This window comes from Drosophila elegans, unplaced genomic scaffold (genome assembly GCF_018152505.1).
Source record: "Drosophila elegans isolate 14027-0461.03 unplaced genomic scaffold, ASM1815250v1 contig_397, whole genome shotgun sequence".
Lineage (NCBI taxonomy): Eukaryota > Metazoa > Arthropoda > Insecta > Diptera > Drosophilidae > Drosophila > Drosophila elegans.
The window spans coordinates 4111086-4137919 of NW_024545782.1; the positions used below are offsets into that span (position 1 = coordinate 4111086).

Sequence of the window (26834 nt, forward strand, 5' to 3'; positions counted from 1 at the left end):
TTATTTGTCAGACCTAAAGTATGTAAAACTACCATTATGTTTGTGCCAAAGGTCATGGTACTTTCTTTCATGAAAATAGTAATGTGAATTAAAATCAAACAAACAAAAACCAAAAAAAAAGGTTTAACTGTTTATCGGATTATTTTCGACGATATCCCTCAGACAATTAAGCAAAAACGGCAAGGAAAGAATGATGTAGATTTGAATGGAAATATTGAATGGAACTTTCTTTCCTGAACCATTTAAGTTTTGAAGACATAGTATGCACACCATACTCTTTTAGCAATACCTTTCGTTACTCGTTACGATCGGACCATCACAGCAGATTTTCAATTCAATGAGGTCTCCACATGCAATTGCTCACTGACTGCCAACGCTCCGAAGCTTTTTAGGCTAACCTAGAAGAAACAGATGCAGTTGATGGAGGAGGAGTTCATGCTCGAGAAGAACAAGGATTCGATTTCAATTGTACTCAGACTGGTACTCAATTTCATAAAAAAGTCATATTTTCGAGAGGGTCCAGTTCCACTAGAAGCACCCCTATCACAAATTACACATTATTCTATTGAAATAAAATTATTTAACGTTACTACAAACTATATTATGCATAAGTGAGTCATCTCCAGCAGTGATTACACACATAGAGTATATCCGTTTCAACCTGCTCGGGAAGAAGTGGCCAGGAGAGAGGCTTTCTATAAATATTATAAACTTATCAGCATCAAGCAATAATAATTTATTATTTATTTGAAAATAATTTATATCACTTTAAAGAAGACCTGACTTGTTAAATTTCAAGTAACTATTTGAAAAAAAGAGCATCGCTTTGATCATTTGAATTTCAAATTTTGGAATAAAAAAGTATAACATTTTATACTTCCATGTCAAAATGATGCGAGATAAGACCTAAGAGAAAGTTGTTGATGATCAAAATGAAATTAAAAAAATTATTCTGTCAATATTTTTATTTGGGAAAAGCCGTCACTTTGAAACTTTGTCATTCAGTAAATTTTTTCCTAACTAGATAAATTTTCTCACTTTCCATACAATTACTCACGTTCTTATTTTACTTACACTTACACCTTTTCTACATGTTTCCTTTTACATCTGAAGGCACAGTTTAGCTAACAGCTTCCAAATTTCGCCACAGAGGGTCGCCCCTCTTGTCTACACTGTATTTTACTTATTAGTTACACCGATGAGATTGGCTTTTTTTAACCTTTTTTGGCATCTCCAAACTTTAAAATAAATCTATAAATCTATAATCTACTGCTGAGTTCGAGCCGAAAAATGTTAAGGTATAAGAAATAATTTAAGGCATTTAAATGTAAAAACTGCGAACATTCTAACATTAAAATTAGCGGGATAAAGACATTTAAACAAAAATGTCGAATTTAGAGTTTAAAAGCAAAGTTAAGTGATTACCATAAAAATCCCCAGCAATATCCATAAATATTCTTCTTCTGCGCTTCAATGAATCCGTCAATGAATGAGGATCGTGAATGAATACGATCATGCTTATTCAGTGGCTTGTCGTCCACCAGTTGAGTTTTCAGTTAAGGATTAACCATTATGTGGGATTCCCGGTTTATTCTAGGCTATTCATTCTGACACCCATAACGTATACAAAAAGAGAGACGCCAGATATAAATCTTCTCAAAAGGAAGTTACACTGATTTTCATAAAGATATTCGTGTATCTTTAGAAAACCAGGATTACGAATTTTGAAACAAATCAAAACAAAATGTTTTTGTATTAAGGGTATAAGGGTTTTAGAAATAATAGAAATACGTCTTCGGCCATGGATCTATTACAAAAAAATGCGTCTTCGGAGTCCATTTTAAAATTAACTCACACGAAAAATGTTGTACCTAAATTCATAAACATGCCCATTCTTTTGCGCTCTAGAGCAAGATTTTAAATTATTACTTTTCACGCTAGTTTTACGAAAAAAAGACATCGGATGTGGCCAAAAGTTATTTTCATAATTCAGTGTTTATTCAGTTGGTATCTTGCTTAATAAGTGTAATTATGCAAATATTGCTGGATTTTTCAGTTTATTAAATAATCCAAATACTCTTTTAACATATTGTGTTGCTAATTTGATCGATTTACTGGACTTCGTTTTGGGAAAATTAACGAATATAACTCAGTTATATATTAATAAGGACATAAAGTATAGTACAATTTAATTACAATTACAACTAAATAACCATACAAATAATTTATGCCTAAGGAAACTTATGAGTAGGAATTGAGTGCCCATTGCTCTTCTTAATACATTTCTATAATTTTCATTAGAAAATTCGTGTCTAAATTGATTCTAGCGTGATTTAATAGTTCTTTTCCGAATTGATAATATTGCACGGTTTTTGGATTGCCAAATATGGTTGTATAATTGCATCTCGATTAATTTCAAACTTTTTTTCTCTCTGATACGTTTTGGTTGAGTTAGATGCTAAATCACTGGATTTCATTGCACTTGTTAAGCTGAATTACAAAAGTTGTTTGCCTAAATAATTTACATCAAAAAGCCAAGTAAACAATCCACTATACGCAGCCCTATTTAGACTAAGTTTTCAGTTATTGTTTGCTTAAATTCTAGGCCTAAATGTAATTCTGATATTCGACTGGTTTTCGTACCGCTTTACTCTCTACACAAAATTCGCCAATTACTAAAATTATGCATTTCATATTGTATATTCAGTTTATATATATTAATAACTATTGCTCAGTTAAGTGTGTTTGCGTGTTTAGCAAAAATGTGCCAGCTATGAATGAGTTTTCACATTGCACCCCCTTCTCCATTCTCCATCCAATCGCTACATCTCTCGCTGCCTTCCTCCGTTCTTTTCCTATTTCTTTTTGCTCGCTCAACACGACGATATCACAACAAAATGTACCAAGTAGAAGAATTAGTTATCATTATCAGTTATCGTTAACAATCAGCTAACTCTAGGACCGCTTCACGTGAACGGTGGCGGCATCACCATGGGATCGAAGGTCTGCTGCGTGGTGGAGAAGTTGCTAAAGCTCTCAATGCGACGGTAGCCCCACAAGTCCATAGCATCGACACAGACATCCTGGATTTGTTTGATCTGAAACGGAATAATACCGACGTTACCTCACTTCACTATCAAACACATGGCATTTTTAAGACCCGACCTCCTCTGGCTTTAGATCCTGCATCCAATGGAATGGTGCTGATCTGGAATCACGATATGTGGAGCTGACACCTCCGATGTTCACCTTGGTGTGCGTGTCCAGGAACTCCTCCACAGCTGGATCAAACGGCAAGCCATAGAACTGTAAAATGTCCTGGGTCATCTCACTGGGGCTCAGAGATAGGTCCTCATAGCGTACAGTCCTGGGAGAAAAAATGTTTGTTATGTCTAAGAGTAGAATACTTTGAATGAGAAAACTCACCTAAAACGAGATGGATACTTTTGCAGCAGCAGCTCAGCAGTTTTGTAGTCATCTTGCAGGTCCTGGCACACCAGGCGAGGATCCTCGCAGTCCTCGTTACCTCCGCACCACACTCGATGTCGCCGCGATTGCATGGTTCCTCGTGGATCCCGCACCAGCAGCACGATCCGCACGCTGGAGAGACTGCGGGTGGGGATGGAGACTTGTTAGAATACTCATATAGATAGTCATATGTATGCGATGAATGATATATAATTGCTGGCGTAATAGTTAGGCACCGAGCCGTGAAGTTCACTTTGGCATAACAATGGGGGGAGGGAGCCCGCCTGGAATTGGCTTTCAATTAAATCGGATTAAAACTTCTATAATGAAGCGTAATTAGCATTTTCATGGAGCTCAGCACGAGTTGGTTTCGAGCCGAACTCTAATGGCAATACATGGTTCAACTGAAAATTGTTTTTAATTACAACACTTATATGTATATATGTTTCAGCACCGGTGCCCTTTTGCACTACAGACATTTCATTTGTAAATATATTTCATGAAAAAGTTTTGCCTAAGCGAAAAAATATACAAAACGTTGATAGTGGCAAAAACGGAAATAGTGAACTTAACTTGATAATGGGGTCGTTTGGAATAGAAAGGGGAGGTTACAGGACAGAGTAAAACATTGTTTTTTTTTTAGGGAAGATAAACCAACTAGAAAATGTAATTGAATTTATAGTTTTAATTACAACTCTAATAGTTCATTTTGTTTATGCTCCATATTAAAAAAATAAGCGCTAATCACATTGTTCTAACTTAAAACTTTGTTTCCGATTTGAATTTTCTGAATCAACGCAATTGGCATCGGAACCAAATAAACCATCCAAATAATTCTTTGCACTTAGTAATTCGCAACTATTGCCAGGCCATACGTCAGCATCATCAGAGACATAACCACATACACTGGCATCACCAAAGCGAAATACACCCACTTAACCACAATGCTAATGAGTTTGTGGCGAATTGAAACAATGTAAACATCTGCAGCTGCATCTGTATGCAAATCGTAACATACGTATTATATACAGCTTATTTATAAGTTTAGTTTTCGTCAGCACTAAATGCGATAGACTGAAAGGAATGTGGAAGAATGTTTTCCATATAAAGTTTTAAATTATATTGAGGAAAACAAAATTTAACAGAACAATATTCTGAGCAACGGTTAACTCTCCATAAATCATGCAAATTCACTTAATCGGTCATTGCTGATGATATTTGGAAAGCGTGCAAAAGCATGCAGGCAGCATTTAATTTATAACAAATTATATTCTTCACTCATAAACAAGTTTTTACTGTGTATATATATATACTGGAAATATACGTTTACTGAAAACTATTTCAAAAGCCAAAACACGAGGAAAATAAAAATTTCGCAACATTACTATGCAAAGTACCCAAGAAGGGCAAGTGTGGGGATAGGAAATACTTATTTGAATGGTGTACAATGTAATAATACTTGTACTAGATTACAAAATGTATCATAACAAAGCAAAATAAACAAATATTTATTTTTTAGTAATTTATTCTTGTATTTAGTTGTATTTTATTATTCAATACAATGTTTTTCTTTGATTGCCTTGTAAATAAGAAAACCAATTTGTTTTGTTAAATTGTGTTATTTCAACTGTATGTTATTGTACAATAGATATTTCCCTATCAATAACAATTATGCAAGTTTATATTTAAAATTGGATGAAAAAAATCAGTCAACACCAACTATTCAATTTCATTACTTTTTAAGTTAAATAATTTATGATGAAGTGCACTTGTGTATGGACCCAAAACACAACACAATACTGTTGAAGGCCGACATGAATTTCACTTTCGTTTTAGCTGAGTAATTTAAGATGTTTTCTTTCATTTGTATTTTGTAATTGTGCGAACAAGAGGCACTTGGCTAAAAATATTCATCGAGTTTTTGCATAAGCAGCAACAAAAAATGTTGAACCAAATGGCCTGTCAAAGAATTCTCAAGTGGGAACTGCACACAATCTGGCATTGGAAGCAACAGTCAGATTGCCTAGCGTGAATTAAAAACAAGCTAAATTTAAATTTAATAAAACAATAGTTTGGTTTAAAAGTATTTTCAAATATGCTTTGAGCAGCCGTTAATTGGTTGTTAACTATGTCGACTCTAGGCACATCTGTACCCTTTGCCAGTATTTTATTGGGTATATTCAGCATTTGTTGGTCATAATTCAAGTCGGCATTTAATTTAATTTTAATGGCCACATGGCAATGCAGGCGTTAAGTGCTTGTTAAAAAAAAAAAAAACGTAGCCCTGAAAAAAATGGTTGAAACATATAAAATAATTGGAAAAACAGCATTGCGGACATGTTAAGTTGGAGCAGCAGAAGCTACCTCGATTCGCATGTCACTGCCCGCCACTTTGACCCACTGACAGTGGCTTTTGGCAAATCGTTGGCCCCAAAAACAAAAAGCTTCTAAGCATCTTCACTATTTGTGACTCACTAGCTGGCTATTTTTATTTATACATTCGCGTTTTGTGTTTACGGTGGCGTTGTGCGGCATTCTGACACAGTTTCAAAGATCAAAGCCGAAAATTTGCACAAAATATACGCAAAATTGTTTGGTAGAAGGCCCAATCAATACCCGGAGCCACCAATAGAAATGGTCTGGTATGTGGCACACATGATGGATAGATGCGTTCACAGTTAGCCGTCCGGCGAGCTGACAACGCTCTTTTGTTGACCGATTCGGGGTCAAATTTGGAACAAGAGGAGAACCTCAAACGATTAATCAATATAATGGGTCGCTCTGTGCTCCCCACCGCCTATAAGTATAACCGATTCGACTGACCCCCAACCCGATACCGATACACAACTATTTACATAACTTTTCCCGGACAGAGGCGAACAAAAGTAAAAGTTGCTCACGTGTTGCTCGAGGCCTTGAACCCGAACTTCGGCCAGGTGAACTTTTCGAAACGACTTGCATCATTAGTCAGACAGCAAAGGCAGCAAAGACATACATTTTCATATACCCAGGCCGTATCGCTCCCCAGTGGCTGACCCATTAAGCGATTTACCCACAGCTCTGGCAGAGACTCTACTCTCTTCGAATTTTATCCCGGCATTTCGGTGTGTCTGTCCCACTTCTGGCATGCCCAAGTACCATTCGGGTGGCTTAGCGGTTGGGTTCTCATGCGTGTGCAGATGTCTCGCCTTATAAAATCATAGGCGCACTAAGTACTGGGTAATTATTTTCAGAGGTTTGCGAGCTTAGGCCTGACATAAGCTGATAATGTTGATTAATGGCAGTTGGGAAAGCCAAATGCTGCGAAAGTGGAAAATTGGAAATGGCTTTCCACTATGATAGACTAAGACTTCTTTCGGTGATCAAGACCAAACGATCTCTCTTGCCAACAGCTTTCCCTAGGGCTTGTTTCCACACATACATCTATAAGAGATATATAACTTTTTAATTAAGTACTATCACGCTCCCATTCTACACCATAAATTCATAACTTTTTGCAATCAATTAGGCACCTTCCAATTTTTCTTTTGCTTCTGTTTTGTATGATGCAAAAGTGGTTTTTATAAACTTGTTCACATTTATGTTTGCCATCGCGGCACGATGGGTTGAATTTTACGCCGTGACCGCTTTGGTAGCGCTGAAAAAATATTACGCATACGCTACGATGGCCAAAGGCTTGTAAATAAAAGCACGTGTGCGTGTGAACGTTCGTGTATGCGGGTTTATTTATAAAAATGTGCATAATTGCTGCGTGTGAGTTAAAAAACGACGGAAAGAGACGGAAACGAAAGTAGTAGTTGAAAAAATGAGAAAAAAAAAAATATATATAAAATTAAAACAAAGAAAAGCAAGAGCTGAGAACTTTATTCAGTTCTGAGGGCTAAATAAAAATTGCCCAAATATTAAATAGCCAATTCGACAGACAATTTGTAAACCATTTTAGAACCAAGACATGAGCATGAAAATCAGTAATGTAATTATGTAAGCTCCACTTTAATCCTTGAAACAGCTAAAAAGATTCCCTACAACAGCACACTGAGCCACATAAATCCTCCAATGCACGACATTAATACCACCAACGCATCGAAAATGTAGTCGCCACAACAGCGGAAGCAACAAGAAGTAAAATAAAAATAGCTCTACAGTGTAAGCCGTTTTTGGCCAAAACGCAAACACAAAACTAAAGTAAAAAGAAAATTTATCGATTTAACAATTGCCAAACAAAAACAAAATGCAGGCACTTAAATGTGGCTAGTAAAACTTCCACTCATTCTCTTTCAGTTTTACTTGGCCCATATATCAAAACCAGTAGAAGCTAGTAGCTTCAGCCAGTGCCCAGTCAAAAATATGCACAAATAATGCCCCCAGTACCGCCCAATTCATGTGTTGCAACCCAAAACACAAACACAAAACTCAGAAAACATGTAAAGTGCTTAAAACGATGATTCCGTACTAGTCAACTAGGAAACTGCGTTCCTAAAATTATTCCATTGAAGGGGGAAAAACAAGAAGGCAAACTGAACTGATTTTAGAAGGTACATAAGTGCGTAGCCTTTTACCCCCTCTTTGGATTGTAATAATTTTAATTACTCGTGGCATGCAGAGGGACTGAAACCTCCTAACAGGCAATTTGGTCATGTTGGGGCTACTTTACCTCGTATATTTTAATGTATTTCTAGACATCTTTAGCATGGATGAAATCGGGTCAGGGGGTGACTGGTTTTGGGGCAGATGAAATTTGGTCAAACTATAAGCTTTTAATGCTCTCGGACAACAGGGAAACTTGGGAAAGCAATTTAAGATAGAAAGTGATATTTTATTTGAGACTATCTATTATCAAGAATGAAAAGTTGCAACTTTAAAAAGGGAGCATAGATTTTTATATTTTTATTTCTGTCTATTTATTGTCTTGGAAAGTAGCAAAAAATTGCATTGTGTCTTAATTAGCCGTAAGCCTACTATTCAGAAACCTAAAAAAAGTTGACAGTGCCCAAATTTTTTGATTTCAAATCGCGTTTTCCGGAAATCTAATAGTTATATTCAACACTAGATTTAAAAGTATGAACACATTTTAATTTCCGTAGCACAGCTGTTCTTTGGTGAATTATTGCGAAGCGAAAGCGCATAGCTTAAAATTATTTTTAATGGATTTTGCAGCTAAAGGTATTTATTTATTAGAGTTTTATTGTGCTTAATGTGTTAAGTTTAACTGCGGAAAGTGGCGGACTTATTTATTATCGACAATATACTAACATGCCTTATTTTTTTATTGATTAAATTTACCCAGGACAGCCTGTGTGTCGTATGTGTTTTATGTTGTGTAATTGTCAAAGACAATGTTGTCTTCGTGATTGTTTACAGTTTTTAGTTTTCATTTATTTTATTCTTATTATAGATTCTTATACGTAAAAGGACACATCCTTCTTACTTAAAAACACCAAAGTTATGGCAATTTATATGGAAGCTATTGGATATGTTATGGAATATGTAGTATATAGTTATAATATTTTTCTAGATTTTTGCTGAAAGTTTATGGCCGCGGCTCCATACAAGCGGATCCACTGTGCAGTGGTTCAAAGCCAAATTGCGTGACTGACGAATCGAATCAAGCGAATCCTAAGGATAATGCTCTGTACTATCCACAACTGGGTCAATTCCAAAGGAGAATGGATCAATTTTCAATGGCAAAAGCATTTGCAAATACCAGCCAATGGGCCACCCAAAATGCGAACTGAAATCATGGTGAAGTACCAGAACAAAGCAGCAGCAAAAAAGGCTGAAATTGTTCCGGCAATGCAAACAACAGCAAATGTCAATCAAAGTCAACTGGGATGCGGCCAAGTCGAGTGGCAAAAGAGAAAGGCCCAGAGTCGCAGATGGCGGCAAACAGGGTTGGCAGTTAGAAGGTTTGGATGTTGGCAAAAAGAGAATCACTTTGGAGATTTGCCCATGGAGGCGTTGCAGGGGCATATTTGAAGAGTAACTATCTGCAGTTCTCATTGCTTTATTTTTTTGTGAAACCCTCCCCTCAGCAACCGACAAAGTTGAAGGAGCCTTTAGGAAACTTCATTAATAACAAACTAAGGAAAGCCTCTAATGGATATGCCATGGATATATGCACGTAAGTACCTAACCTATCCACCTATTAGACAGGAGATAGTAAAAGGGTCTCGGCAATATGGCTTGTTTGCACAGTGTAATAACCAAAAAGGAATAGAGCAACCGTTTCAAATTAACAAATTATATCAGGTTACAAAATCGTAATTAAGTAAATTTTTGACTTAAATTGTAATACGCTCTGTGAAGACTGACAATATTAAAAAACACAACTAAAAAAAAAAAAAATTAGGCTTTTATAAAAATTTTTCGACTTAAAAAGAAATAATAATTACAATCTGAAATCTTACAACAAAAACTGTTTATCACTAATACTCATTTAATTGTTTTGTAAATGCGTTTTGCTACTTAAAGCTTACTATTAAACATTAAATATAATTTTTACTGAATAACTAAATCCCGTATCTGAATAATATCGCCAAAGACTAAATTTACCTTCCCATTTTAGTACCTTAATACATTTCAAGGTCTATATTATTGCACTCTACTATGGATACTATACTACACCATTTTGTAGTCCTCAACAAAAAGAATCCTTAAATACTCATTAATTTAATCAATTTCTAAAAAAGTTTACAGACACTGTACCTTAACGTAACCTCAAGCTCCCATTGTCAGGTTTGGTTTTTGTGCTGCCAAAAGTATGAAATTTATTGGGCTCGTGCATTTGACATGAAGCCTTAGGCGATGCTTTTGATAGGCAACCACAGAAATCTACAAACCCGTGTGTGCTGATAACGATGATGATTATGATGACGATGATGATGATGATGAAGATGACGGCAGTGATGAAGGGCAAAGGACGAGAGTGAGGAAAGGACAAACGCGAGGCAATTTGTTTGAACTGTGTTACGACAATAGAAAGCCTTAAATATGAGAAATATACGGCTTTAATAACCTTTTTAATCAGCTGCAACTGATCAGTCTGCAGGTATTTTAGCCGATTATCAAACTAATTGTGCAATTACATCACTATTATGTTATTTACAAATTCCAAATGCATACGAAACGCCCTTTAATGTGATTTTGATCACCCCTTAGCAGTTGATTGACTTTCTATCTAATTGAATTTCGCACGCCTGGGAACTTTTCCTGGACAAAGTTAAATCAATGGGGGTCACTAAATCTTGATTGGAATTTATGTGAGTCGCTTGAAACTTTTAATGAAAATGGGGGCAAGGAAACTTAAGGGAAACAAACTGAAGTGAAATGATTTATACATGGCAAACTCAGAGAGACTAGTGTCTGGAAACCCATGGTCCGGGTAAAATTATTTTGCTTGAATCGAACTTTGGTTTCTCCCCTGAAATAATATTTAACCAAGGTTTCTTATTGAAACTCCCAATTTTAAGGTTCCCAAAACTGTACTCGTCATTATATCGAGACAGAGTTTTTAACTGACTTGCCGATAGGAAAATGGAAATCTTAGCAAAAACTTAAAGAGATTTAAGAAATTGTAAACTGCATTGTTTTGTTTTTGACTTTCATTGCTTGCTCAAAAGGTGTCTTGAGAATGTATTTATACAATTTCGCCTATATACAACTGAAACTTCAGTTTCAATTAACAAGAAATCGCTCTATGCTTTTATAGATTTCTTAAAATTTCTTTCAGTCTCCTTGGCAACTTCCCCTCTACCCTAGTCAAGAATGCATTCACCCTGCGGCACTTGCGCTACCCGTTTCTTGCGAAAACAGAACGCTTGAATAATATGAATAGACCGTAGCCGACCCCAATCCCACCCCTCAGACACCCTCTTCCCAAGATCCATTGACTTTGCACTGCCTCCTAACGACGTCATCTGAAGTGAACGCTGTGGCGCGTTGAATGTTGTATGCTGAGCGTGGAGCGCTGAGCGCTGAGCTACTTAATGACTTATCGCCGTCATTATGCCTCGCTGGCTGTGCGATTCAAAGTGACTCTTGCGCTGCAGCTAAGAAAGCGTAAAGTGAAAGAAGCTTGAGCGGTACCGGGATGCCAGTAGAGTGCGGCCAAGTGCCAACTTACTGAACCCCCGACTCATATTCGCAGATGATTCCGGCGAAAGAAAGAGTTCGATGTGGGCGGTGGATGGGGGCGGTGGATGGGGGCACTTGGGGCAGCGTTTTCAACAACTATACGTACGTCACCCACATAAATTCAGCTGCCAAGGCTTTCCTTTCACTTTGCCTACGGCCTGAATGATATTAAGCTTGGGTCCCGGAATACTCAAACCTAAGGGATTATAACATAAAAATAATCGAATCTTGAAACCTCTAACAATCTGAAATGTAGTTTTTATTCTCCTTTATATTTACCATGGATTGGCATAAGTTTATATTGTTTTTATATTTAAATTAAAGTATGCAATAGAAAATGAGTTAAGATTAGGATGGGCTGTAAACGCTTTACCTTATCAAAATAATCACCTAATAATCTAACCTTACACGTTTATTTTAATTATTGTTGTTTTATCTAACACTATCATTGTGTTACGAAAGGGTATACTGATTTAAGCTTGACAAAGCTTACTCCCTTTCTCTTTTTGATAACATGAGCTTAATGTTGGATCTGATGACAATATCCTATAGCTGACACATAACAATTCAAGTATCCATGTTTAGATTGGTAGAGATCACTTGGATCTACCAAAACAAAAATTAAAAAAGAAAAAAAACGCACTTTCTCACATTTATTTTGAATGTGAAAGTTGTCAGAATGTCGCTTCCGAAGTCCTGGAATTTTCCGTATATTTGTCATATTGGTCATTCGGTTATAACCAGTTTATTCGGAAAGTTTATCTGATTTCTTTTAAGTCGTTAAAAGATGTTTGTGTTGCCAAGAGGCAGACCTTTTAAGTAAGCTGTCAGCCATTCATTTAACTTATTTCCTTTTTTATTTATTTTAAACCACCATTCGTAGCAATTTAAACAAAAAGGATGTAAGCTATTTCTGTGGCTTGAGCCATTAAATCCCTCGAGGTTTCTTTGTGCAGATTCACTGGACATATAGCGGTCACCTGGCTGACAATGAAGTGTTCGTTGCATACGGAAATATCACATAATCCGACTTACCGCAAGGGAATTCCAGAAACAATACCTACATCGTCCTGCTCTGAACTTTGTGAGGTCTTTTTTCGCTGGACTGCAATTGCCGCCCCTTTTGATTGTCATGTAAATTGACAATTTTTCCTCTCATGACTCTTAAATAAATTGCTCCACTTGCGACCAGGAAAGGGCGGTGCTCGAGATGGGCGTGGCCTTTTGAGGGCGTTACCGCTTCTAACTTTTTGACACTTAATTTCATTTCAGTTAAAATTTCTTCATATCTGGAGACCCTATCTTTTGCTTGTAAGTGTGTGGGGTTTGGGTGATAGCCTCGACCTGCCCCGCCCCCATTTAGCTGTAGTCTCTTGTGATTTATAAATGAACTAAACGTGTAAATTGCAGTATTCTTGAGGTTTTCCTTTTGTCAAGAACTCGAGACTGCATAACAAACGGAAATGTATCTTGCAGATAAGAGATATCTTGTGAAACAGAACCAGCGTTTACTTATCTTTCGTTAGTACTTACGAAAACTATAGTTAGTTAACTAACTAACTACTTGCTTAACCACTTTTCTTGTTTTTACATGTTCATCTTGTTGACATACCTGCAAGCAGAAAAAAAAATGGAAAAATAATGTTAATAAAGTCGGATTCAATTTCGAGACTTAAAGTAAAAGGCAATTACAAGTTGCATACAATGAACCGCCCACGGAAACGAATTAAGGCAATCATAAATAAACGAGCCAAGGTCTGGCTGAAATTTCCAAAATCAATGCCGAGCACGTTTGGCCAACTGCTGCGGTCCAAGGAGCCAGCTTGCAGTTCGCAGCTCCCAGCTCCAGATTCCAGCTTTTGCTGCCCACACAGAGACACCCATCTGCATCTGGCACAAAACCAGAGTTTCCAGAAGGGGAAGGTAACTGAGATTGCGGGATGAGAGGTGCAACGCCACGGTTGGTTATGGAGCACGAAAGGGTAACCCGTGTGGACGTTGCCATTATCCGGAGCAAGCGCGAGCGATAAATTGCAGCAGATCTGTGACAAATAGCACCGGCCACGTGAAAGGCAAAAATGCACAAGAAACCAGAAAAATGGGCAACCAAAAGGAAAGGGAACTGCAAGAGAGAAATGCAGCTGCAGTTGCCTTTTGAGAAATAACTGCAATAACAATAAAAACGAAAATTATTCATTTGAGTCGAACAATTTTAAATTGAAATTTAAAAAAAGATTTTAACAAAGAAGAAAAAAAACATGCGCAAGCCAAAGTTTATATAATAATGGAAGTTTGTAGTTTATAATAAAATATTCTAAAAGCTGTATCGAAAATCCGATGAATTCTTTTGATAGAACTATACGAATCTATACAAATTTCTAAAAAGAAAGTAGGAGTATCTACATCACAGATTAGAAATGTATCCTTGCGTTGGAAACTGTTAACGGAAATTATAATACCCTCCAAAAGGTATAGGAAACAAACAAGAGGCTGACTGGAGAACAGTAATTGAAAATAAGTGCACAAGCGCTTTAAACATTACACTAAAGGTGAGACGTATTCACAAAAACACCACAACAATATTGAATCTAGTATTCATAATAATAGTGTTGAACTAACGCAAAGTTACATGCTGCGACCAATTTACAGAAGACCAAATTATCTTCCAGAAATTGCAATATTGTGGGGCGGACTAAGCGAATCAAATCTTCACATAATAAAATCAATTTGGACTACATTACTGTCGAATTGAAACGGGGGAAAATACTGGTGTAGAGCGGTGCGATCTGAAATTAATTTCGCGTTTATTACAGCCCGCGAAATGTGCACAAATTGCATGGATACACGGTCATAGGCACAGTCATGGCGCAGAATAGAATAGAGCGCACACTCTTCGCAGCTACAGATTCAAAATGCACTGGCGAATGCAATTGTACGGGGGAAGGGGAGGGGCGCGGAGGGGTATCGGCTGGGAAGCGTGGCCAACAATACAACGGAGCCGGCCAAGAAAAGAATGCGACTGCGGCATCCACGGCGACGCCACACAAAAGGTGCCACGTAGAAAATTGCACAAGAATAGAACTAATTTAAACAACTTGCAGATATGCGGACCAAGGTTGCACCGACCCGTTCCTGAAAAAACCCCCTCATTCCACCCCCCTGAAAAGGTAATAAAAATTATACAATGAAAGGTACTCTGGCTCCGCCTCGAAATATCAATATAGGAGATGCCTGTCTGTCGGCTCTTTTCAATTGCATTGTGCTCGTGTTCGACGCGATAGATTGTATCTGATAGCTGGTCTTCCCTGCAGTCACAGTCTCTTTGTTTTCATTCCATTTGATGAACGTAGGCGATATAACTGAACTCTCAGGTTGATAGTAAGTAAGCAAACGTTACTTCAACAGAAGCGAAAAGAAAGCCGGAAGCTTCTTCATTAAATGCATTTCATCTGTCTGATGTGAGCAGATATTGACAGTCTTCTTGTAGCAACATAAAAAAATTATTTCCAAAGCTGGACAATTATTAATTAGTAGCCATACAAAATGGCAGCTTATATTTAATAATATTTTCTGGAATCGAATCAGCCAAGAGAAACCGACAATAAAAACGCTTTCAATGTTCACTTTCTCGTTTCGGGTTTCTCAGTCTCGTTGTTCATGCATGCAAATCTTGACTTTGTGCCTTAATTAAACAACAAGGAGCAATCGGAACAACCACTTGGTGACACACTGAGCCGCAGCTGACACGCCCCAGTCCTCACCTCGCCCCTTCTTGCAAACATATGCGAAGAGATTAGCCACAAAACGGGAAAAGAAAAGTGAACTGAGTAACTTTTTATGCGACCACAGTGCCAGTAACACCTGGTCCCTCCACCTGCTGAGTTTTGTTTGAATGCGTTGACACTGTTATGTGTCTTTGTTGCTTTTCGCCGGTGCGAGGACCGGGGACGGCAGAATCGTCATCTCGCTGAGCGTCTCCGTTCAGGTTGTTAAGCTAAAGTCACGTTGGGCGCCAGCCAACCTCAAGGTTAAGAGGCAAAAAGCCTCAACAACAAACAAAGCAAGTCCAAGTCGGAGACGATAAGCCCAGAGCAGCAGAGGCAACAAAAACTATATATATATATATATATATAAATATATATGCTTACATAAACAAAACCCCAGGCATCTGTTTACCGCAAAGATGGGACTTATTTTTCTGAAACGAACGAGACTAAAAATTACCTCGAAATGTACATTTTTATAGCTATTCTCCAGTGATTAGGTAATGTCAAATTTCGTATGGAGAAGCGACATTTACAAAAAGTGTAAAATGTTATTAAGTGAACATAAAACAGGCAAAGGAAGTTATAAAGTGTCATGTATATTACTGTATCTTTATTTTCACAAAGATTTTTTATATAACATATATCCTGCAGAGATGAAAGTAAGAAAAAAAAAAAAAAAAAGGAAAACGTTTATGCCATCTTAACCTCTTCAAACCTCGAATAAAACTAGGAGAATAATTTTTGTATGCACATAATAAATTAATAGTTTGTAACATCCGCTAGAATCTCCGCGACCAGAAGTCAAACCCATATCTAAGCCATATCCGTCGGCATTTAATTATCATTCTCCACATGCTGCCGGCTCATTTTATATTTTAATTGACTTTACCTATTAACAACCCTTCTACAAAACGCCCCACGATGCCAGAGATCCGACAGCTCCTGCCACCGTCCAGCCCAAGATTGTTCTAGATTTTCCTCAATTACCTCTCTTTTTTCCGCTGCCGCTTTTCACGCTGCGCCTGCCGATGATTTGTGGCCGGGCTCGCTTTTAATTATTGCGATTATTGTGGCAACAATTTACAGTTTTCGAATGTTGCTGCCGCGGCCAGCAAACAGACTGCGGAGGACGGAGAGTTGCAGAAATAATTTAGAGCGGAATGAATTGTCTGGAGAGCGGCAGTGAGAAATTGCAACTTGATAATTATAATGAGTCAATAATGACGTCGAGCGGCAATGGAGTTGAACAGCGGACCCAGTGACATGACAACCTTGTTCTCCGCTATCCATTTAAACTAGATGAAGCTGAAATTCGATACGGGAAGCGAAGTGTGGATTGCGGCAAAGTGAAGCTACGATCAGAGATCTATAACAATTGAACGAGGCCACACGTCTCTGATTAGCTTTTATAAAAAAGGCTGTTCTCTTAAAAAAAAAACAATTGTGAAATACCATCTTAAACTTGTTGTACCCAGTACTATAAGAGCAATGAGGATATACAGAGGTGCCATAGATATCAGTTCAGCTTGAATTCCCATGAAATTCCACAAGTTTCTTTTGATAATTTACAAATCATCTGGACAGAAAGACACTCATCTGTAATTATAATATTAAACTGAAAGCCCAATTTGCACATACTTTCAATGAACAAAATATAATACAACTTTAATTTTATTCTTATTTATAAACATTTTAAATTGCGCTTTTAGACAGCTTATATAGTAACATACAGAAAGTCACATTTACACATCCTCAATGCTGAAGTGGTGCTTCTCAGTACAGTTTTTCTTGTCAGTTAATTTAAATTCGTCTTAAATATTAAATTGCATATACCATCATTTGCAATTATACTTATGTCTTTCGACTTTCCTTTTAACAGGTTCGCCAAGTATTCTTCTGTTATATTCTTTGATTTGAAGACTTTTGTTTTCTAACAATCTTCCCTGGCTTTTAGGCCAGCACGTGCACTAAAAGCGGCAGTCGGACACTTGAGCGGAAGATGTCGGAGTAAATTGCAACACGGACTTTTCCTAACAGAATTCGAGCTCAATGTGTCAGTTGTTAGTTTCGTCTGGCAGCAATCAAGGAAGGAATGGCAGCAAAATGTTGGCAAAACTAAATGAAATTGCCATAAAAAAATTGCACAGCAAACAAATTACCGCATTTGCCACCCCTTTATCGCAGCACATAAAAGTTTACAATGTCCCGCCCTCAGTTTCTTCAAAAAACTTTCTGTCTTTTTATAAACTTTTTACAATCAATGAACAGTCAAAAGACAAAAGAATAACTTACATTTTGAGAAAAACTACCTAACAGATTTAGGGAAATTGTCCTAAACTAATTTAAGAACAAGACTCAGAATTTCATTATTACTTAAATTTATGTCTATTTATTTTATTGGTGGTATGCTGGTTCTCTGAGTATGTAAAGGGTATGAAAAGTCGGATAATAAATATATTGGTAAAAGCAACTCAAATTTCAAGAAAAACATTTGAATACTTTCGGCTATACTACAAACTAAAATTTATTTAAGATTTTTTCGATAGCGTTACATTCCTCTTGTCGTTCACAACTAAATTTGTGGTCAAGATAGAAGTCGAAAGTTTCTCGAGTGTTGAAATGTAAATATTATTTTATAATTCGCCATCGCAAGAGCGTGTTTTTCTAAAATAACAAAATTATAGCCGGGAAACAAAAGAAAACTAAAAAGCGTAAGACAAGTAACCTTTCCGGCTGCTTTCCACCAATTGCTGCAGTGGCAAAGATTTTGTTCTGCAACAAAGAGACGTGACTGGGAGGGAGAACACAGGGGTCCGCAGCGGGGGCAGCTTTTTCAAAATTGGGGAAAAGGAGGTGACTGGTAGGGAGCCGGGCAGAGGTGGGCCCTACGCCACTGACACGTACTAACGAGCGATGCCTGACAGCTCGCAGAGAGCGTCATCGTCCCGCTCGACGATGCTTAAAACTTAATTTGTAGCAACAAAGGCAGAGGTCCCAGAGTTTCGGGTGGCGAAGTGGGGAAGTGGGGAAACTGGGACTGCGTCATTATGCAATGCCATGTGGAAGGCTTATATAATGAGTGCGGTACAGCGCATATGAAAAATAGTCGGGGAATCTCCTTGTCAGAGCTTGTCAGCAGAAGATTACTGAGCGAAATAAGTGAGAGACATAAGACGTATGTATATGAGCCCCGCGAAAAGAAACCTCTTACTGACCCATTTACTGCAAAGTTCCACAAGTATTTATGCACTTCGCTCACTGCTCGTAGCCAGATCAACAGCCAACCAATAACCACAGTTGCAGACAAACCACAGAAAATGAAAATAGATTGTAGTGAGTTTCATGGGAAAGGTCTATTAATAACTAACCCACTATACACTAATAAAGAAGAAAATAAATACCTCAGGGGTGCAAGGTCAGATAACTGCAACTGGTGAGAGTAATTAAATGATTATTTTCAAGTTAATTAAACGGTTTATGGAATTAATTACATACACAAAACAGAGTAAGAGATTTTTGTTAATCAGATTTAAGCCCTTGGTGAACATTTATAAGATAAATAAAGCAAAAATTATTACTTTTAGTTCTGTAAAACGTTTTAAATAATTTTAGTGCTCACATTAACATTTGAATTAGAAATCATTGTGATTTAAGATTTAAGTGGTAATATGTAAATTGATTTTACGCTATTCACTCTACATTAACGGTTATCTTTTATAAAAAATAGGGGTTTAGTTTGTATCTCCACCGTTTGTATTTCTTAGTTACCAAAAAGGACAGGTGAATGCTCATTCAACTGAATTAATTTACAAACGGGTTGGCTAATAATTCAGTTACTCGTGAGGAAAGGACCTCTGACCTTGGGGTCATGTCAGAACACACGTGCGATCGACAGATGTACCTTAGCTATGTACACATATGCCAACTTGTGGGTTGTGGGAATTGGTTGTTGGAGTAGGCATCAACTCCCAAACCCCGGATCTTCCTGCTTTGCGTGTCGCCAGAAAAGAAGAAAGGGAAAAATGGGTAAACTGAAACGCAAACGAAATAAAAAATGTATGTGGTGGAGTACGTTTCGAGCATGGAATTTAGGCATTTCAAGTGGATAACGGGTAAAGCAAATGAAAGTCCTTGTTGGCCGCAGTCACAAGCTGGCATAAAAGGAAACCCGGAAAAACGGAAAAGCTAAGCCTCGAGGACGTGTGGTGAAGGCAAGAAACCATTTTTTTTTGGCCAAGAGCCAAAGAGCCCGGCGAAAATAAAGGCCAAGACATCGTGCCACCATAAGGTGGACACACAGACACAAAACGGCCACTAAAAGCTGGAGCCTGGCGCATGTGATTCTTTTTAAAAATATATCACAAGTCGACAGCGTTGACAGATCAAGTACCGAACAAAGTCAAGCCGAGGATGTTATGCTTTTGATTCTCGCAGGAGGAGCAAAAGCAAAAAGCAGGGCAGGTAAGCAAATCACGGGCGGAGGTTAAATGCTGACAATCTGTTCAAAAAATCCGCCAACAAAACGGAAAAGCCTGTAAGGTGCGACGTAAAAATCAATTTATCGCTAAAGTTTTTTTTCTGCTCAAGGTCATGGATTGTGCAACCCCATTTCGAAATTTAGAGAAGGTAATGTTTTTCAAGGATGAGGCAGATGAAATTGAAAACAACACGTTTTACGAATAGGTCCGAAAGCTTACTTTTAAATAAAATAACCTAATTCGCTTTAAAATTTCTAAACATTTTTAACATTGTATAATTAATGTCTATTAACGAGATTACAAAAAAAGCATTCAAAATGTTAAGGCCCGGAAGAGCCAAAGAATTTTAAACTTGGTGCAACGAACATAAAAAGCATTCTCAGTGCCAGAAGTTATTTCACCTCACCTAATTCCCACTGACCCCCGCCCATTTCCTGGAGCTCAGTTGCCATAGCATCGGGTCTTTTTCCTCCACTTCTTTTGTCGTTTATTAATTTAACAAGTGCTGGCCATTTGCTTTTTAATGAACAGGGCGACACAGTTTTGTCTCTTTGTGTGTGTCAGCAGCGAGTGACAAGAAGAAGAGCGAATACGAATAAAATACACTGAAGGAAAATTAAGAAATATCAATTTGTAGGAGTGTCACATTATAAATCTTCCGATTAGAATTCTATGGCCCCTCTGTGAAATGCTTTTTATACCCTTGCAGAGGGTATTATAATTTCAGTCAGAAGTTTGCAACGCAGTGAAGGAGACGTTTCCGACCCTATAAAGTATATATATTCTTGATCAGCATCACTAGAAGAGTCGATCTAGCCATGTCCGTCTGTCCGTCCGTCTGTCCGTCCGTCTGTCCGTCTGTCCGTCTGTCCGTCCGTTTATATGCAAACTAGTCTCTCAGTTTTAAAGCTATCTGCATGAAACTTTCCCAAAAGTTGTCTTTCTATTGCAGGTAGTATATAAGTCGGAACGAGCCGGATCGGACGACTATAGCATATAGCTCCCATAGGAACAATCGGAAAAATAATTGAAAAAAAATTATAACTTTGCTGTTTTTTAATTTTTTGTTTAGTTCTTCGACATATAGCAATGGTTAAATATTTCAGAATTATGGTTTAAATTTCATCAAAATCAGACGACTATAGCATATAGCTCCCATAGGAACAATCGGAAAAATAATTAAAAACAAATTATAACTTTGCTGTTTTTTAATTTTTTGTTTTGTTCTTCGACATAAAGCAATGGTTAAATATTTCAGAATTATGGTTAAAATTTCATCAAAATCGGAGGACTATAGCATATAGCTCCCATAGGAACAATCAGAAAAATAATTTAAAAAAAATTATAACTTTGCTGTTTTTTAATTTTTTGTTTAGTTCTTCGACATATAGCAATGGTTAAATATTTCAGAATTACGTTTTAAATTTCATCAAAATCGGACGACTATATCATATAGCTCCCATACAAATATTAAAAATATATAAAAGAACAATCAAATAATTAAGCTGCAAATCGTCATAGCTTCAATGTTTTTAAACATATACGCAAGTAAATCATAATTTTAATGTTTTCAAAAATATTTAATTCTTGCGATAGCTGCAAGGGTATATGAACTTCGGCTTGCCGAAGTTTGCTTTCTTTCTTGTTTGTATTGTTGTAAGGAAATTTTCGATAGTTATTAACGTTTCTTTAAAGTAAAAAGTCCATTATTGCTTAAAAATCAATTTAACTAGACTTTAATTCTAGGTAAAAAAAAATCGTTCGTTTAGTGTCGACCAAAGATACAATTATTTATTATTACAATTTTATATTTCTTTCGTTGCTTGTACAATGTACATGCATTTATAAATATGTATGCAAAAGGCGGGAGGAAAAAAAAATTAGCAGCAACATAAAGAAGAATGGGCATAAAAGTATCTGGAGCCGTTACAACGGAAGTTTTCTAATGTATCTGGTGAGTTTTTGCTTTTGCAATCGCTTGCTATTTGATGTAAGCGGATACGCGACGGCTGCAAAAACACCAAGCAACAACAAAGGAAAATGAGCGCGGCATGACAATGTTAAAAGTCTGCTAGTGAACTTGACTACAATTGGAAAAAGCGGCCGAAACTAACCGGACCACACACACACACCAACAACTACTCTGTACCGGCAAAATTAAAACAAAGACTAAGACGCGAAGACCTCCCATCACAATAACCCAGTTAAAGCGAGTTAAATTGTGATTAACTGCCAAAGACAAGGCACTCAGAAGTGGTCCAAAAAAGGCAAACACCGCACAGCCCACAACAGCGGTGTGAAGGAAATTTAATGAGCCCGGCCAAAAGAGAAAGTCTCTCCCCTTCAACTGGCCAAAGGGAACTGCATCGAAGGTATGGCAGCGGGTAACTGAAATGCGTGCCATGACTAGAAACAATTTATAATGCGGCCTGCAGTTGCTCGGCTCCGAATCGAAACTGGGCCTCTGTCCCCTCCCCTCGCCACTTCTCTACCTTCGCCGACTCCGGACCCTAACTCTACTCAATCATTAACAGTCATGGACGCAAATTGCTCAGCCATTCAAGCTTAGATCCCCCGCCCTCCCGGTGGACAGAAAACTTTCGCGCATAAATTAGGCTAATATATCTCTGCCCAAAAGGTAGAGCGGCAAAAATAGTGCAGCCCGGAGATTACTGTGTTTAACAGCGAGGGAGGTCAGGATCTGTACCTCGTGCTAATGATAGCCACAAAGCTGTCGGCCCAGGTGGACTGGGTTTTGCGGTAATTTAGATTGGTGGCTCAATGCAAACGTGCCTTCCAGGGTCCGATGCTGGAACACTTTGCTGGGCTCTTAATGTGTCTTCGAAACCGAACGAACTCCTCCAAAATAAAGAGTTATCGAGGTTACTGGTAAGTGTATTAACACAGCGCTATATATACAGGCAAAATTTTTAGAGAGCCCACAAAAATTAAAGACTAAAACATTATTCCTTAATTAAGAAAACATTATTTTCTCTTACATTAGACAATAAAAACCGTAAAGGTAACAATAAAAAATTTAAAATGTTGGCTAATTAAAATACATTTTTGTTGGCACTAAAAATTGGTAACTATAATTATTTTATAAAACGTTTCAGCTAAGTATGACCACTAACCATACAACATATGTTGTATGGTTAGTGGTATGACCGATTTAAATTCAGAGAGAATTAAGAGATATCTGACCCCAAGATTTGTGAAAAAAAAAATAAATAAACAAACAAAAAATTAAAACGAAAATAATGCCTTATACATGACAGCCCTAGATATATACGGGCATATACAAACATTTTTTGATAAATAAACATTTTTTGATAATAATTGTGAACATAAAAATTAAATTTTTTGGAGAAGAAAACAACATTTTGAGGAAAACACAATGTCTTAAGCCGACTTAAGATATAAAATATTTATAGAATACTATACCAACAACCAAGGGATATAATTAAAGCCAAATCTGTGTTTCATTCAAAATTCTTTACAACATCTAGTTATTAACTAGCTGAGAGCACGAAGCGTTTTAAACCCCGAACATATTTTATTACTTTTACAAAACCTGTAAGGAAGTTGCCCGACACCTTTTGTTCTTGGCTCCCCTGGCACTTTTTGTTTATCCATAATCTAGGACCCTCGGAGCCCCTGCAGTGCACACACATATTCTTCAATTATTCCGTTTCGTTTACGCCCAAGGTAAGTAGAATTTTGTCGAGCGACGCCAGTGGCCATAAATCGTTGAGCAACTTGCTCGACCTTCTCGACGTTGAAGGTTTGGTCCTTTGGCATGACGGGGAGGCGAAACAACATTCCCGGGGGGCAAACATAAATGCTCTTATGCAATCAGAACACTTCACTCCGCTTCACTTGGTTCGATGGTTCCTTGGTTCGTCTACGGCTTCACTTACATAAACTGCAGTCCAGAAAAGACGCCCTCAAGTCGGACTAAATACAATGCCCCATAAGCCCCTGCACCCAACATTTTCATTCAGACAACATCGATTGGAATTTGTTCGCTTTTCCCTGCAAGGATAACTTAAAAAGTAAATTAAATGAGGAAAAAACTTGCTCCACATGCATAAATAAATGGCCGCAGACTCGACTCGAAACGGTCCAAACTGAGGAGAAAGGGTTATACTGCGGGTGGGAAATCCAACTGCAACGGATTTCCGACATGGGACCCACCTACAAAAACAACGGACTTCAGTTACAAGAACATACCGCTCTGCAGACGGCAAAAAACGAAACTGAAGACAGGAAATTTGTTTCGCGTTTGATACGTTCCTTAAAAAAAAAAGAAATAGAAAGCTTAAAACAAAAACGAGCATGCGAAATGGTTACGGAAATATGAAAAAGATGTGGTGGGGAGATATGAAAAAAGATTGCAAAGCGTTAGAGGAAAAACTTAAACCAAAAAGTTTTCTTTGAAAACGGAACCATATATTTGTTTACTTTTAGTTTAGAGAAAATACTTACTTACAGCATTGGGAGGGACGAAAAAACTAATTTGGACAAATTAAACTCTAGAATACAGTAATTGTCTGCATTTAAATCTCGGAATAAACACCTTTAAACGGTATATAAACATTTTACCACTATTTCCTAGTTGTTTTACTTTTGAATTACCTTTAATTTACAACTAATTCGTTTTAGTTTTAAACGGACACACACAACAAATGCTTAAACGATTGCTTTATAATCTCAACTCTAATGTTTTTGTGGGTCCATAAAATTATATCTAACTGATGGCAATTAGAAAACTTTCCCACAGGCCACATTTAACGAGCTCCAGAAAAGAGAATACAAACAATAAATTGCACAAAGAGAGAAAAATGATAAACGATGCAAGCCACTATTGAGAGAGTGAAAATTGTTTAAACAGCCGCAGAAAAGTTCCGTCTGGGTTGCATTCAAAAGAAAACTTTACATTACAACTCTGTGAAATTCACATAATTATTAACCAAAAAGAGGTGGAAAAACAGCCAAACAAAGAGAAAAACACGTTCACCAATGGTAAGGTGAGGTTAGACACAATGACATTGACGACTGCATTTCCCCGCTAAAAGTTTTCAAAGAAAAGAAATTGAAGACTTTCTACAACGACGACTATTCATTCTATGGTTGCAATTAAAAGCGAGGATGGTAAGAGCAAGTGCAAAAACTACAACTTTTCCCGGTCATTAAGAGTAAAAGAAATACTTTTACTACTTAAACAAGTGCATGCTACATAAAAATTCACGCTTTAGAATCAAAGTAAGGTATAACAAGTGGGAACTCCACAATCGTGTGATCCGACTAATAGATGCCCATTAGTCATATACCGCCAGCATATGGCGCATATAAAATTCCAATGGCGCTGCAAATAATTAAAATTCGGCGCCATCTTAGGAATGGTCAGGGTTTTTTTATTCGGTCTTATTGCTTATTTTAACCGGTTCAATATCGGTAACCGCAACTTGTTTTAACTGCGGAACCGTAACCGTAACCGAAATACAAAATTTGAACAAAAACTGGAACCGCGTTGAAATATATATATTGGTTGCAACCATTAACAGTAACCGGAACCGACATATATTTCGGTTTTAATCCCTAGTTTTTATATAAGAATGCCCCAATATATTTCTCGGCCGGTTTTATTTTAAGCAAGATAAAAGCCCAATTAAATACGCCTTTAAGATCTATTTAAGTTCAATCCATATACCTATGCAAGCTCAATATCTAAAATGCTAATACGACGGCTTTATGATTAGTGTCCGTGCTCACCGAGAGATGGAACCATTAACGAAAAATGTTATCTTTACAACAATGATAATAAAAGATCATGAACACCATTAAATATCGGTTCACTAAAAAAACATCCCTTTTTATGTGGTTACTACTGACTGAGGATAAGTTTAGAAAACCCTTTATGCCGTACTAATAGTTCCTATCCTACACCAAATATTATGATATTGGCAAGAATAATGCTGTGTTTGCTAACAGTGGAAAAAAACGGAACCGTTTGTACATATTTGAGTGCAAGCCGAAAGAGTTTCTACGGTATTTCGTACCTGTAGACAAAACATGGATACATCACTGGACAGTGCATTTAAGCGGCATTACTGCCTTAAGGAAACCGAAAACAGTTTCATCAGGAATTGCAACAAAATAATATGCTGATTTATTGGACCGGTACATACTGGTCGAACTATGCTGTCTTACCATTTTTTGAATTTATGTTTATCACTTTTAGTAAGGAGATATACCCAACAATTCATATATTAAACTGAGCCGCAAAATGTGGCCAATGTGTAATTCTAATTTACCTATATCAGACCAAGTACCTTTGAGCATTCAACGAATATCCAATTTCATTGTGATAAAAGTTGCTTGATTTTCTAACTGTAGAACAAACTGGCCCACAAATTAAAGTCTTATGTATTATACAATTTCTAAACACATCTAACAAAACTATATACCGGTCGTAGCTTTATTTTAACAAGTTACATTTAAATTGTGTAAGCTATTTATAACCAATTGACTAGTACCTTATTTCTTATTACATGAATACTTTTAAAAATTTGAAAACTTAAAACACATATTTTAAACGCCTTTTAAAGCCACTATTCGTAAAAAAAAACCTAGTTCTTTTTAGTTTAACCGCAAGCAAACTCATTAGGTAATGTGCCAACATTGTGGGCATTGCCAAACACCATCTGCGCTTATTTGTTTATTTTTAAACGCTGACAGACAAACTAGCTAGCTAAACTGCAAAAAAAGGGGACAAAAAGTACGAATGTCTGTGTTCTTTATTCATTTTGTCAGCTGTAAGAGGAACTCCAATCAGCAATACTCAGCCTTGAGGAAAGCTCTTTGGATTCTGGTTTTTCAGATTCCGTTTTCTGCTTTTTAGCTGCGCCATACAATTACCAGGCAGAATTTATGGCTGAACCGTCGCGTTGTAAATCTTTAAGTAGCCATAGACAAGGTTCGCATC

The 26834-nt window shown here is 37.2% G+C and overlaps 1 protein-coding gene across 1 annotated transcript in view; it reads right to left on the reverse strand.

The window, feature by feature from the left end:
• Positions 1-1976: 1976 nt before the first annotated feature.
• Positions 1977-26834, reverse strand: part of LOC108135248 (carbohydrate sulfotransferase 4) — a 35300-nt gene continuing 10442 nt past the window's right edge. The window contains exons 2-4 of the mRNA XM_017255913.2: positions 3427-3609; positions 3166-3367; positions 1977-3098 (exon numbers count right to left, since the gene is read on the reverse strand). Of these exons, the coding sequence (XP_017111402.1) occupies positions 2967-3098; positions 3166-3367; positions 3427-3609 (517 nt within the window). The 3' untranslated portion in view covers positions 1977-2966. The remainder of the gene's footprint in view (positions 3099-3165; positions 3368-3426; positions 3610-26834) is intronic.